This window comes from Vombatus ursinus, unplaced genomic scaffold (genome assembly GCF_900497805.2).
Source record: "Vombatus ursinus unplaced genomic scaffold, bare-nosed wombat genome assembly UNPS02014813.1, whole genome shotgun sequence".
Taxonomy (NCBI): domain Eukaryota; kingdom Metazoa; phylum Chordata; class Mammalia; order Diprotodontia; family Vombatidae; genus Vombatus; species Vombatus ursinus.
The window spans coordinates 523,861-539,146 of record NW_020954591.1 but is presented as its reverse complement, the minus strand read 5'-3'; the positions used below and the strand labels follow the sequence as shown (position 1 = coordinate 539,146).

The 15,286-nt window shown below is 37.0% G+C and overlaps 1 protein-coding gene across 1 annotated transcript in view; it reads right to left on the bottom strand.

The window, feature by feature from the left end:
- The window catches only part of NEB (nebulin), a 216,264-nt gene that overhangs the window by 45,740 nt on the left and 155,238 nt on the right, over positions 1-15,286 (bottom strand). The window contains 15 exon segments of the mRNA XM_027877594.1: positions 73-180; positions 399-503; positions 2,048-2,152; positions 2,835-2,939; positions 4,436-4,540; positions 6,247-6,351; positions 6,861-6,965; positions 7,206-7,310; positions 9,613-9,717; positions 10,003-10,107; positions 11,093-11,197; positions 13,448-13,558; positions 13,901-13,999; positions 14,694-14,798; positions 14,894-14,998. Of these exon segments, the coding sequence (XP_027733395.1) occupies positions 73-180; positions 399-503; positions 2,048-2,152; positions 2,835-2,939; positions 4,436-4,540; positions 6,247-6,351; positions 6,861-6,965; positions 7,206-7,310; positions 9,613-9,717; positions 10,003-10,107; positions 11,093-11,197; positions 13,448-13,558; positions 13,901-13,999; positions 14,694-14,798; positions 14,894-14,998 (1,578 nt within the window).

Here is a 15,286-nt window from a genome sequence, read left to right as displayed (position 1 = left end):
TTGACCTGTTACCCACACCATAGAATTACAGAATTCAAGATGACATGGCCTAAAAGTCACTCCCGTACTTACATCGCTGATTCGGTCTTTCACTTTGCGAACATGCAGTAACATGGGGGTGTCATGGATGGTGGTATAGCCTCTGGGTCTGGCTTTGTTATATTCCAACTTGTAAAGAATCTGGATGGTACAAAAAACATAGGGGTTGAGTCAGAAAGATCATACCTCTACACCAATCACTTTGCACTGAAAAATTCTGTATGCCATTTTTCACTTCAGCTGGCTTAATGCAAGGAATAGGAACTTTGGAAGACTTTCCCAGCACATCATACTCTAAGACCTTCTATTTTTATAGGGTTTGAGTCTTAGCGGCAGCATTCAGGAGTCTTCCTACTCACATCACTGATTTGTTTGTTGACTTTTGTAGTACGCAAATGTTCTGGAGTATCCACCACAGACGTAAATTTGTCCTTTGTCATCTCATAGTTTTTCTTGTACTTGATCTAATGATGGAGAAGAATAAAAAGTCAGTACTAAGAAACAGAGCCAGAACTCTCAAGAAAACTAAGATATTTGAATTTCTAATACGGTAAATATGGATAAGATGTAATCTACATAAGCAGATGGTCTTTGGGGTTCTCTATAATTTTTTAGAGTATAAAGGAGTAGGGGCAGCTAGGCGGTGCAGTGTATAGAGCTCCTGCCTTGGACTCAGGAGGACCTGAGTTGAAATCCAGCCTCAGACCAAACACTTGACACTTACTAGCTGTGTGACCCTGGGCAAGTCACTTAACCCTGATTGCCTCACCAAAAAAAAAAAAAAAATTGCAAGAGTATAAAGGAGTCCTGAGAACAAAAGATTTGACACTGTTGTCTTAGAAAGCTGCCAGAGACACTAAAAGGTCATGTGACTTGCTCTTGATCACACTGTTGTCAGAGGTAAGTCTCATGTATAAGTCTTGTTAAGGAATGACTGTTCAACTTAGTTATGAAATAGAGATATTAAAAAAAATGAATACCATGACTATGGGAAAGGGGTTAGCTATTACTATTCCTAATAAATCTCATTCTCAGTAGCATGCAAATATACCTTTGGAATTTGATAGTCACAGAGTAAATAATTTTCCATGCACACAAGCGATATTAAGCAGTATGTATGACACGGTGACAAGACTATAAGCACAAACATTTGATGACCACACTTGAACAAAGAAATGAGCTCCTGAGAGCAGGCTGCTTACAGAGAGAGTTTATAACCCTTACTGGGTTCATAGGACCACAAAGTGAAAAAAAATATATTTTAGTTTGTCTCTGTAATCAACTGAAAAAATCTTTCTTTGTCCATCTGGGAGCTCTAAAATTTAATTTAATTATGAACATTTTCATCTCAGTCTCTTGGTGTGCATAGTCACTGTTCTCCAATGTTTTAAGCCAAAATTTCAGATAGTACCAGAATGGAATGCTATGTATTTCAATTGGCCTTGAAGCAGTGTCTTTTAATCAATGATGTTGGAAACCATTGTTCATGAGGGATATAGATACCAGTGGTGGAATTTGTATGATTTAAACATTAGCAAACGGAGCTCACTCCAGGAAGCCATAAATATGTGAGTTATTGAAAGAGTCACATTACAATTCTCTTTTCTCCCAGCTGGTATTGTAACTCAGAAGTAACAAAGAGAAAAAGTCGAATAGAAACATAAAGGTTGATGAATCTATCCCTTGATGAAGTCAGTTCTCAAAGAATGTTTTCATCTATTTAGGACAAAATTATAGAAAGTGAATTTGTCAAAATATCAATTTCAATGCTCAGTTTGAAAGAACCTCTAGTTTTTGGTTTGCTAAGAATTCCAAGAGGGACAAATGGTAGTTGGCCCATTCCATAGAGAAGATTACTATGGCAGCTTCACCATCAGTCATAGCATGAGAAATGATCATTTATGTAGTTTTATGGAATGAAAAAAGTGATGAGATGAAGAGAGAATGATAGCTTAAAAATCAAAGAATGAAAAGGCCTAAAACGATTCTGCATCACACAAAACATTACCTGGCTCCACATGTATGTATTGTAGAGTGCAGTCAACATATCTGGACGCAGAATTTCATTACATCCGTGTCGTAGAAACATCTTGGCACTAGATTTATATTTTTTCTGTCCATACAAAGAGCAGTGAAGCACAAGAGAGACTTATGAAGACAGGGAAGAACATAGCACTATATCCCAGTCACTTCAGAGTGAAGAGATGTAGGCAGAAACACTTTACGTACTCACATAGATGGGGATGGGTAAAGGTACTAAGTAATTTATTGGGCCACCAAGTGGAAAGGCTTCAGTATTTTCAGCTGACCACTTATGATTTTAGAAGTGGTGACTAATACCACTAATGAAGTTTTACTTATGGTACCAATGAACTTGCTTTTTAAAAATAAATCAGAGAAATTATAAACATCAATAATAATGTCATTCTATCCCCTTTTTTCTTTACTTTTTTTTCTTTCCTTTGAAACTCAAAGTAATTAGTGGCAGGAAAGTTAAGATTTGCCCTAACAAATTGCAGCCCAGTCAGAGGAGGAAGACATTTTCCAAGTTAATGCTTCCCTTTTCTACTTCCCCACATCAGGTGAGAGTACGCAGAGCATGAATTGGCTCACTCAAAGAGCTTGTGTGCTATTTGGGTGGCTGAACAGATATTGTTGGAGGACGCAGGAACAGAACAGTTCAATATCATAGGCAGAACCCTATGACATCCTTGGCTGCAGACATGACGAACATCTCATGGAGAATTAGGAGAACAGCACTGTCAGAGCCATCTTGGCCGGCACTGTTACAATACCTGACTTATTTGTTCGCCTACGGTCTTAGCCAGCAGATGTCTAGGCTCGTCCACAACAAGGCTGTACTTATCTTTCCGCTGCTCATAATCAGCTCTGTATTTTTTCTGCTCAGAATAGCATATCAGATTATAACAAGTACACAATTTCAAGGGTATGGAGATATGTCTCTAGATATAAACTCTAGATGTCATGAAACCTAACAATTCCAGGAGAGGTTTTTTGAACCCTTCTGTGGACTAAAGGAGACAGAGTTAAGTGAATAGAATTTCTGTCTGAAGAAGACTTGGGGTGTGGGATGGATGTGTAGGGTTTCAGTGACACTGAAATACAAGTACTTTGTACCTACACATATACCATCTTTAATTATAATGCCATTAGCAATGCCAGATTTCATTATTCCTTATTCTCTATTTAAAATAATGCCTGGCACCCTATCAGTTACAGTTTGGGACTGTAAGTGCCAAAAAGCTAAGCATCAATAAAATCCTGTAATTATTCAAGAATAAGCCTGAGGTTTCTGGCAATAGTTCATTTTATCCATATGCAAATAAAATTTTGGAAAATGCTATTGCTTTTTCTTTGCACACCAGTAAGAAAGGTTGGCAGGGTTCCTTCAGAATCTCACAGGCAGAGAATCTTAATAAAGATGAAATAAGTGCTCAGCAAACCAAATTAATGAACTAATAAAAGAAATAGGCTACATCTTCAATTTTTCAAGCAATTAGTATGTCTATCATCATTTTAACCTTTCTCTTTTACTTATAAGCCACCTCTACAAAAAAGGAAAAACAGAAAATTAAAAATAAAACTATCCAGTTGTAAGTCCAGGAATGGCTGAAAATTCCGAAGATTTTATTTTAAAGTTAACTTAATAAGCATACACAAATGGTTGGATTGACGGAGGAAGGGTTAACAGAGTATACTGGTAAATTCTTTTTGTCAAATGGCTTTCTCTCTGGACAAAGAATAAGAATAAGAAGAAATATAAAGTCATAGACCACAATTATCATGCTAGAGAAATCTCTGACTATTGACATTGCAATCGATCAGACTACTGTACTACAAGTAATATTAAACCGGTCAGTCAACCAGTATTATTCTGAGAGTTCTGGGGTCTCTGACTCAAATCCTATGCTTAAGCTCACATCACTAGTTTTTTTGCTCTATTAATACCTCAGTCTTTGTTTCTCTTTACAAAGACTTATTATTTCAACTAAATATCTGAACAAAGCAGGAGAAAAAGCTACCTAGTAAGACCCAGTGGCAAATGGCCAAGTTTTACCACAACTCTGCAGGTTAGTAGTTTAATCCTTATGTTTTACTAAACTTTCTTTTTAAGCATCAGGACTATGCTACCAGTATTTCAGCCCAAGTGGAGGATTTTTCAGCAGGCTCCACTAGCTTCTGAATATGCCCTTTCCTACTGTCTATGGAATATATTTGTAGATCCCATTGGTTAGTGGCATCACGGATATTCTTTCTCCCTTGCTTTTCATCTGCTCTTTCCTTTTCTGTCGCTATTATTTCAGTTCATTTCAATAAAGAAGCCGAGGATACTTACGGGGAATAAAAAGGTCTAGTCTGAAAAGGTCATACTTACCTCATCCATAAGTTGAGTAGCATATTTGAAATGCTTATTAATTGGACAGTCAGCTATGTACTTGAAATTAGACTTTGTTTTTTCAAACAATTCCTTGTACTTGTACTAGAGAAAGCAAACAGAAAGTTGTCATTTTAAACATACTGTGATGTAGGATGCTAAAAAAGAAATTCTTAAGCATAACTTATAATAAAAGTCTATTTATTATTTAATTTAGTGAATAAAATGAGCTCTCACCTATAGACCCTGAAGACTAGCCTGAAAAGACATTTTTTCATGAACTAGCTGACTTAATAATAGATCTATCTCCCACTTTAGGCAAAATATATTCAAGCCCTATTTCTTTCCCTCCACTGCCCATAATGATTATCTTTGACTTCAAGAGAAGGCCTCAAGTACTCAAAGGGGTGTTTCTTTTTGAATCCATTCACATGAATACAGTTTTCACTTGAGTTTGTTGTTGAGTCTTTTTTCAGTTGTGTCTGACTCTTTGTTACCCCATTTTGGGTTTTCTTGGCAGAGTCGTTTGCCATTTTCTTCTCCAGCTTATTTTATAGATGAGGAAACTGAGGCAAACAAGATTAAGTAACTTGCCCAGGTCACACAGTTAGTAAATGTCTGAAGCCAGACTTGAACCGAAGAAGATGAATCTTCCTGACTCCAGGCCCAGTACTCTATCCACTGTACCACCTAGCTGCCCTCTTCACTGAATTTAGTTATAGATAATTATATTAGAAGTTAGAGACCTTAACTATTACATAGTCTAATGCTACCATTTTACAGATAAGGAACCTGAGGCTCAGGAGTTTAAGTGATTTGCCCAAGGTCACACAGCTAGGTAGCAGTATAAAATAACCTCTTTATCTTTGCTAGATAGCATGGATACTCACAGAGTAATTTCCCCATGGCATATTAAGAAGAAGTAAATACTGGAATTGTCATGTAGAGATGGATTAAGATTCCCTTTCATTAGATTAGTATAACTGGTCATAGTAGTCCAGGTCTCTAATACAGAATTTCCCTAGGAGATTGAACAATTGGCAAGTATCCTATCGGAGGGTTTGGAAGTGAGGGTAGGAATAGGCATGTAATCTTAAAAGACATCTAGGTGGCATAGTGGATAGAGAGCTGAGCCTGGTTTCAGAAAGAGCTAAATTCAAATCTACCCTCCGATACTTACTATCTGGGTGATCCTGGGCAAGTCACCTAATCTCTATTTGCTTTAATTTCCTCATCTGTAAAATGAGGATAATAATAACACCTCCCTTTCTGGGTTGTTGTGAGAATTAAATGAGAAAGTATTTGTAAAATACTTAGCACAGTGCCTGGCCATGAATAGGCATTTAATAAACGTTTGTTCCTTCGCTCTTTAGATCTGGAAAGGCAGAATTATAGAATTTTGCTCAGGGTATCAAAACTGAACACATGTACTGCTTCTGAAACAATTGAGTTTAGCAACTAGTTAGAAGGATTAATTAATTAAAATTAAAAGCTGCCACCCATCTGTGAGCCACTATGGTAACTAATTCACCTCTCCCTCCTCCCCTGAATTTCTTAATTATTTGTGTTCTTTTCACATTATGGACTATAAAGTTGATTTGAGAATATGTTTTCAAATGACTAGTTATAATCTTTGCTTAGTGGTCCCTGAATATGCCATTGGATGCTTTACTGGATTCTCTTTAATTTTGTGTAGGGAACTCTTCCTTTTTTCCCCTTTTGGTCAAATAGCTAATGAGAAATCTTCTGTGTCCTAAATTTTTGTCAAAAATAAAATGACAATGGTCTAAGTGTCATAAAGATAGACATACCTTGCTATAAAGAGTCTTGTTCTGTTCTGCCAACATCAAGTCAGGAGTATCATAGGCATAGCAACCAATGCCCCTAAGCCATGTCAAGTCTTCTTTGTATTTAACCTAAAAACAAACCACCATGAAAACGCTTCTAAATATCTACATGAATATGGCTTGACACTAGTCTATATAAGTAGAGTGATATGAATAATTAAAGGCCAAGAAAAAATTTTGCCTTTTTCTCTTCACATTTTTTTTAATCATAGAACAAGTGATTCACTCATATGTTAAATATTATTCCATGGTGTCACGCAATGACTGCATGGAATTTGTCACTTACATAGGGGATCAAAACAATTTTAATTATCTCTCAAGCCATGCTAAAATAAGTCAGCACAGAACAGCTGTTTCTTAGAAGGCTAAAGGTTGGTTTAGAAGAAAAAAAGTCTTGTCAATTTAACTTTTATTTCTCCTTTGCTTAATTCAGTTACAGGTAGGTTATTTAGCTTTCTTCATCTTTAAAACTTGAGAATTTTTAAAATTACAGAAATTTGAATCACTAATGACATAGGCAGAGATAACACATACATAAATATTTGTTTATAAACAAAAATAAAGATTTAAAGACTCACATCACTGATGGCATCAGTGACGGCCCGGTGGTGGTAGTGTTCTGGGCGATCTGGAATTGACAACCAGATTCCTAGTTGGTTCATATAGTTCTCCTTGTATTTCACCTGCAGCAGAAACACAAAGAAAGTGAATGATTCTTTCCCAGGGTTAAAAGAAACCATGACTCACCCATTGACCAGTTTGGTTTTTCCCCCTCCATTCAGTTATTTTTAGAAAGAGTGAGTGTTAAATTGTGATGAGTTTCTAGTATTGCCAGGGTGGGCAGCTACAAGACAGCATCTCTAATTAAGAGGTATAAGAAGAAAGCTTGAGGAAATGTGAAAAAGAAGAAAATAAGGACATACACTGCTGATGTCGTCTGTGACCTTGCGGTGATAGACAATGTCCAGGGCATCCTTCACAGTGTGGTATCTCCCTTTAGTGGCGTGGAATGTCTCTTTGTAGCGTAACTGCAAAGAGAGAGGTACATATGTCATAAACAGGCATCCAAATTAACCTTGTAGGGCTCTCTCCAGCATAAACATTTTTTCATGGGTTTAGACCTGAATAACCTTACTGTAGGTCTGAACAAAACTCAGTTGGAAAGGGGAAAAATGGGATCATTAAGCCTGAAACGTAACACTGGGCACAAACACCTTTAGTCTTGGGCTCGGACAATCCCTTTCTGGAGCTGTGGTCATGATTCTAGGTCACATTAAATGTCAACTTTAGGTTTGGTTTTGTAGTTTTGCACTTTCACCCAAAGTCATTGATCCTAAAACAGGATTGTGATTTCTTCTTGTGTTTGGACAGATTTTAGACCCAACCAAGTGTACTATATAAAGCTGGATCTCTTGTATTCTTAGCAGATTCTCATAAAAAGAATTATGTCTGCTTTTATTTTTCACCTTGGCCATTATGCAAGTTGGTTAGATATTCTTCCAGGAATGAAAACAGATATTCACTGTAATGGTCATGGGTAACTGTGCCCACTTGTTTTCTAGATGTCATCCATATACTGTAATTCTTTTTGGAGGGTTATGGTTTCTTAGCCTAGCCACCATCCAGACTCTGGGAACATTTATCTCACTATGAGGTACAAGCCTTTAGGACAAAGCATACCAAGCATCCCACTCTAATATTTTTATATAAGAGAAATCTGTTTAATTGTACATTGAATATAGTTTTGAAAGGGAAGAGTGTGGTGGGTGGGGTGAGAGACAAGTAGCAAAAGAGTCACAAATAACCTAAGAGGGGTGTGTAGATAAAGAGAGTTTATTTATGTGTGCCTTCTTTTCAGGGTAGCTGGTAATGCCACTTGCTATTCCCCATCAGTTGCATCCCTAAAAGTCTAGTTGTCCCACAATACACAGACTCCATAAATCATGGGTCCTGAGGTCAGTTCCCCAATTTGCTACACCCTAAGGAATATTAGGATCTGCCTAGGAATATTTTCTCCTTGCATTCCCAGCAGAGAATGACACCTAACTCTGGGTGCCAAGAAATCCCAAAAAGGGGAGTGTACTATGATGAACTTAGGGGCAGAGGGGAAGCAGGGAAAAGGGCTCAATTTATAACCCAATGGCTTCAATCGATATTGTTGATGTGATTCTGGGATTATTGGGTATAGTACATCTAAGCTTGGGTACTAAAATTCGACTTTGGTAAAGAGTCTATCCTTTGATGATTTTGACACAGCAGGAAAAAATGGATTTGGAGTCAGCCAATGTGGGTTTGAATTCCACCTCTTCACTTATTACCTGTGTGACTTAAACAAGTTACTTCTCTTCTCTAATCTTATTTCCTTATCTGTAAAATGTGTGGGCTGGATTAGGTGACTTTTTAGGTCTCTTCAAACACTGAGTTTATGATCACGTGAGTTAGTGTTCTTCATTATTCAAAATGTGAATATTTTACCTGAGCATGGAGTAGTGATAGAGAGCTGGACTCAAAGTAGGGAGGATTTGAGTTTAAGTTTTGCCTCTAACGCATCCCGGATCTGTGACCCTGGGTAAATCATTTAACCTCTAGTTTTGTTTGTTATTCAGTTGTTTCAGTCGTGTATGACTCTTTGTGACCCCATTTTGAGATTTTCTTGTCAGAGACAACTCTCTAAGACTATAAGCTTTAGGGAAGGTGCTAACCAACATTGGTACAGGGAGTTTCTTTGCTTAGGACTTCCTTTATGGCAATGAAGTCATGGGTTTAGTCTCTATGACTATCTCTATATGGTCAACTTGTATATGTATGTATGTGTATATGTATTTGGTTTATGCCTATAATTTTATTGGTATAAGGGAAGTCTCAGTGAGGAAATCCCTTCCACCAAAGCAGATCAGCAACTGCACTAAAACTTATCATCTTAGAAAGTTACTTGCAGGCACCAAGAGGTTAGAATAATTAGTGGAGTCAACATATTAATGTCATTTAAACATTATCATCCATTCTAATACTCAGAAACAGACAGTTCTCCTTACCAAATGATATTAAGACACTTTGAGAATCCAAATTTCATCTACATTAGCATGGAGAGCAGCTGCATATCCAGAAACTCCCTCTCAGCTGTGTTTTCTGCTCACTGGCCTGGCTTCATTCATCTTTATGTTAGTTGTATGATATGAGCTATGTGATAGGCATTAGAAACATAGAAATGGTTTGATTATTTTAACGTGTTAGCCTAGCTATTTTATTGAGTGTGCTTCAACCCCAGTCCTATCCCATTATAGCAGAGCAGGAACGAGGAAGAAAAGAACAAATTTCTAGGATACTTACATCACTGGCATTCCAGTAAGCCTTTTTAGCTCTGATGAGGATTGGAGTGTCAGGGACAGGAGTATACCTGTCCTTCATTTTTTCATACTGAATTTTGTACTTTTTCTAAAGAACAAAACAGAGAGAAGGCTTTAGACTTAGGTTCAAGTACTTTCATCCATTGCAACCTCTGCCACAGAGGTGTGTCATACCAATTTCAAAGCCTTAGGAATGTTATACTTCATATTTAAGAGCTTAGATATACTTTTTACTTTTTAACTCAAGCTAAGCACTCTTCATAAGTGACTATGAGTAGATGCTTGATGGTGAAGATTTTAATGAACTAAGTAATATCCTACTATCTTTTATAACTATGTCTTCATTTGTAGTAGTGTTGATTTTCCATCTTACCTCACTGACCATGTCCTTCACATCTCTAGCATGCTTTAAGGCTTTAGTCTGGTTACCAGCATGATGATGAGGTCTCTCTTTGGTGGCCAATTCAACATACAGATACTATAAAAATCAGAGGAAAGGGATAAAGTCTCATTAGAATATTGTAATTGGCATTGTGGCACTTTTAGTATGTTCTTTCATTCTCTTCATAGCCCGAAATGCACACAGGTGACATTGATTGAGGTTCTATGAACTAGCTTCTCATCATAACTTTATTTTTTCATAGATTTAAATAGGACAAACTACCCCTTTTTTCTCTTCTCTGTCCCTCTCCCCCAACATAGTCATTCTCACCCATTCTCAAATATTTCTACTGCCATGGGCAGCAAACCCTAAGAAACAGGATAGTCTTAGAGTATTAACCTAGCAACAGAATGTATATTTATAATCATAGGACCAGCCTAGCTAAGTTTGGAGAGAGTCTTCACCATATGGTTGGCCACCAGGTGATGATTCTTTTTTTTTTAGCCACTGAAATCCACTATTATTGTTTACTCAGATATAAAGAAGTTATCTTCTACACTAAGGAATCAGGGATCTTTTGAATTATTGAAATGTGGACTTCCATATTGAAAATTATCCTTGGAGGGCCATCTTTTAAGGAATGAAAGGAGGATAAGATAGTTATTGTCCACTATATCTTCCACAAGGAACATCGCTTATCAATCTATGTCTGGGTATGTAGAATGCAGTTTAATTTGTCTGTGTATAGTCTTTGTGAAGCTAATCGAAACATTCTAAGATACTGTGTAGGAGTCAATAGATAATTCATCCAATGGCAAAGGTAGTCTAGGGAGGCTATAACAGAGTATTTAGAAGCACAAGAAGCAGCATTACCTGTTATCCTAAAATATGGTGCTGCCCCCCGCCTCCCTCCATTTTAAGAGGAACATAGCTATAGAAGCCAAAAATGAACATCCAGGGAGTAAACTAGTGGGTTGGCATCAGAAGCAGATAGTTAAACTCACATTAGTTATATGGGTCTCACTGGTAACCTTCAATGGGGCATGATTATTATGCTATATTTCCCATTAAGTTTTCTCACCTGACTCTGAAGCTTCTGTCCTTTCTTGGCTCTTAAAAAGTCAGGAGTATCAAGAATTGAAGTAAATATTGATTTCTGCTTCTTTCCTACAGCTCTGTATACCAGCTAAACATAAAATAAGGCATTATCAACGTTTGTTAGCAATTTTTTAATCTAACATTTATTGAACTAAATTGAACAGAAGAGAAAGATAGTAGGATTGAATGAAAACTAAGTGAATAAAAACAAATGAAGAGCAATCACATTGACTAATCATAGAAACAAAAGACAAGTAATTAATATAGGAACTCTCCTCAATAGATGGCAACTTATCTATGCTTTCTCATCCTGTGTGATTCTTCTCCATATTTTCTCATGTATCATCCACTAGGGGAGGCAGGGTAATTCACCCAAGTTAAGGACTTTCCTTTAGATCTCTTGATGTTGAATGGATACCAAAGAAGCACATGATTGTTCATCGGTTTTTCCCTTGCTCTAACTATGTGTTTAGCCTACTCCATTTTCAAAACCTTCATATATTTAATAATCTTTTATACAGTTTTCCTGTACAATTCTTCACTGGTAATAAATATGCTGCTGCTTACTAAAACCTATTGTATGTCTCAACTTGCTCTTTGTGTGACCTATAATTTTAATTCTTAGGAAGTAGACATCATTACTGGAAGAACATTGATGTTAAAAGGTGGAGTTTTTTATCAGGGATCCCTAAAAGCACTGTGTAAGTTTCTAAACGCAATCCACCTCACTCCTTGGCCATTACTAAGCCATGCCATCATTTCCAAACCTCCTTTTCCAGCATCCTGTTATATATTGTCTTCCTCCATTAGAATGTAAGCTCCTTTAGGTCAGAGACTTTCTTGCTTGCTTATATTTTATTCCTAGAGCTTAGCATATAATGAATGCTTATTCTCTCTCTCTCTCTCTCTCTCTCTCTCTCTCTCTCTCTCTAGTCCTCCACCTCCTATTCATTGCTGGGCCAATTCACTGTTCATCTGCCCAAAATGTGTGTCCAGATGGACCAACCTTACAGCTTGGTCAATCACCTACATACCATAGTCTGGACAATCACTTAGTCTTTTCTATATGGATAGTAGTATTAACTTTTTTATATGATTATAGTTCTCTTTTAGGAAGTTTTGAAGTGTTTTGGATTTAATTAATACATTGTTAATCTACAACCAAGAGAAACTGCATGATTTGGCCATGTAAAGGGAACCTCTCTCCTATTTGTATTCCTTGTTGACGTCTTCTATGACAATGGTCCTTTTATGCCTCTTGGTATAATAGAGGTGACCCTGGGTACTTAAAGGCTGTGACAATGGAATAAAAGCTCTGACTAATTCTCTCCTGCTAGGAAGGGGATGAATGGGATATGTCTGTTTTTGAGAACCTGTCTAGGTAAGTATGGAGAGTCTTAAACTAGTGGGCTGGTCACATATGTGTGTGTATACATATATATGTGATGATATCTGTATGACTACACACACATATAATATTCGTAAGTCTAAGAATAGAAATCATTCCTAATCAGAAATTGTCAGAGCTATTGAAAAAGATGAGCTAACCCAGCTGTTGATATTCTTTAGGCTTTAACTTCATTAAGATAAGCTGATAGGGCAATAAAATGAACAGATGATGGACTGCCTTGATAATTATGTCTTTTTCCCATTAACAATCAGTAACACAAGCACATCTTACATTTATGTAATACTTTCAACTTTCTAAAGCCCTTTCTGTTCTTCTTTCATTTTATCTTTATAATTCCTTCCTTATTCACTAAGTAGGGCAGCTATTATCCCTTTCTTACAGTTGAGGACATTGAGGCCTAATGAAGTCAATTAATTTGCTTAACATGTCACAGTTAGGTAGTGGCAGAGGAGGGGCATTTAACAGTGTTAAGGACTTCTGCATGGACAAAGATCATGAGAGAGTGAAATTACAAACTATTTGGAAGTATCATAGGTTTATTTGACTATAAACTTATTTATTATAAAAAAGCTTTTTGGAGGGAGGAGGAGAATTGAGGAGAACGGGAGGCAGTGATAACAATGCAAAAATAAAGACAAAAGAAAAGTCAATGAATAATTTAAAATACATAGAAGACAGTAGAAGGCAGTTTAGGAAGTGACAAAAAAGGGTAGTGTTGGCACTACTGTATTAAATTCAATATATACTTTAAAAATACGCTATCTGTAATAGTAATAATTTCACATATAATCCTTTCTCTTTGTTCTGCTTTCTATATTGAAAGGTTTATGTTTAAGTTCATGAAAATATTTTTTTTAAAAAAGAAAGTAATGTGGGCATTCCCCATTTAGCATCAGCATATTGAGAGGCAAAATAAGGCATTCTCACCTCACTCAGATGTGTCTTCAGCTCTTGCACTTTTCTGTATTCAGGTGTGTCCAGCACCACGCTATATTTGTCTCTCTCCTTCCTTGCCTTATCAGTATACAGGTAGTTGGACTAGAAAAAAATAATAGACTATAGATGTCTCTTGCAGGTAATACATAATTATTTGGCCGTTCTATGGCTATCATCGGCAGGTTTTCCGCTGAAGTATTTATTAAGAAATTGGTATAAATACAACAAAGCTTTTTATGTGTCCTATACCACTTCCCAGTGGGCAAAAGCTACCTCTTCCCTCTCTTCTCACATTAGTTGAACTCATTATCTATGTTAGTTCAGGGACATTTTTACCTCAGAAGCAACTGTATGCATGTAACCTGCTTCTGCCCAATACTAGGACACATATTTTTGCATCAGGTACATAAATATGGCATGTAATATTGTAGGGATGGAGCTTACCCAAAGCTTACGCAGGTGACGGGAACGGACCATGTCAGGGGTATCATAGAGGAAGCATCCTAAGCCCTTCAATATCCGTAGATCCTCTTTGTACTTAATCTGTGAAGCCATAATAGAAATAGAGATGGCAGAGTTAAAAGTTCAAAGCTCGGCAAAATAGACAACACTTAACAAATATTTATAGATTCATGTTACTTTAATTTAATTCCCTCTGTGGACTCTACTTAACCAGCTTATTTCATGTCAAATCAATCACAGTTGCTTTCATTTAAGCCTCCTGTCCCTGAGCTTAAGAGATAGCTCCATAGGCATTATTTTCTCATTTTACACAGGGACAGTATACACAGAGAATCTTGGACAGTAGTAGTGTGGCTTTTGAAAGGCAGACATTGCAAGAGGGGAAGGTAGTTATTTAAGGGTATTAGATGATATGAGGTGAGGGGTAGAGGGGGGAATTGATGCTACAGAATAAATTGATGGGGGTGGGGGAAAATCAAGTCTTCTGATACATGCAGAAGGGTTAAGAGGGTTCTTTAAATTTCCAACTTGGCCTTTTTGATGATGTGATCATTTCTGATAAACTTTGGGGAAAGAGTGTTCCCCAGCAAGATCCACACGGGAAGTGAAAGGATGTGAACAAGGAGAGAAGGAACTCTGAAGAGCATCAGTTATATTAGCTGCTTAGAGCGTGTGGAATACCTTAGAGTAGCTGGAAATGGAAACTTAGGCTCTGAACCAGGATGGCCCTCTCTAAGTCCTACCCTAACTACTTGGGCTCCTGTGAGCTGCTTACGTCACTTGTGATGTCTCCCACATAGCGGCAATGTAGCACTTGAGGTGTGTATGGCAAGGAGATCATGTGTCCTTGCATCCTGAAGAAGTCAGATTTGTAGATCAGCTAAGGGGGGAAAATCACATATGTTAAGAGCAGTGTACTTTTGAATTCAGAATTAAATTTCAGCCACTTGCCCGTCAGCCTGGAAAAAGACATACTTCACTGACAGCTTCCTGTGTTTTTTTGACTTGACGGATTACAGGTGTGTCCGGAGTGGTATGAATCTTGTCCTTTAATTTGTGGTATAATTCTCGATATAGGCGCTATGCCAGAGAAAGAAAAAAAATATGTGAAATGCTTAGTGTAGGATAGGTTAATCAAGTTATATGTTTATTGGTCAACAATCAAATACCCTAAATATTTTGGGAGGGAAGGTGATTTGAAACTGGGAGGAAAGAGAAAAATAAGTTGATTTTTAACTAAAAGAAAGAAAGGATAAGTACAAAGTCAAAGCAAAAATTAGAAGGAGTGGGCACAAAAAGTATTATGATTTTTACTAATAAGACCAAAAAACAACTTTGTTTGAAGACCACACTGAGGATTCATTGGTT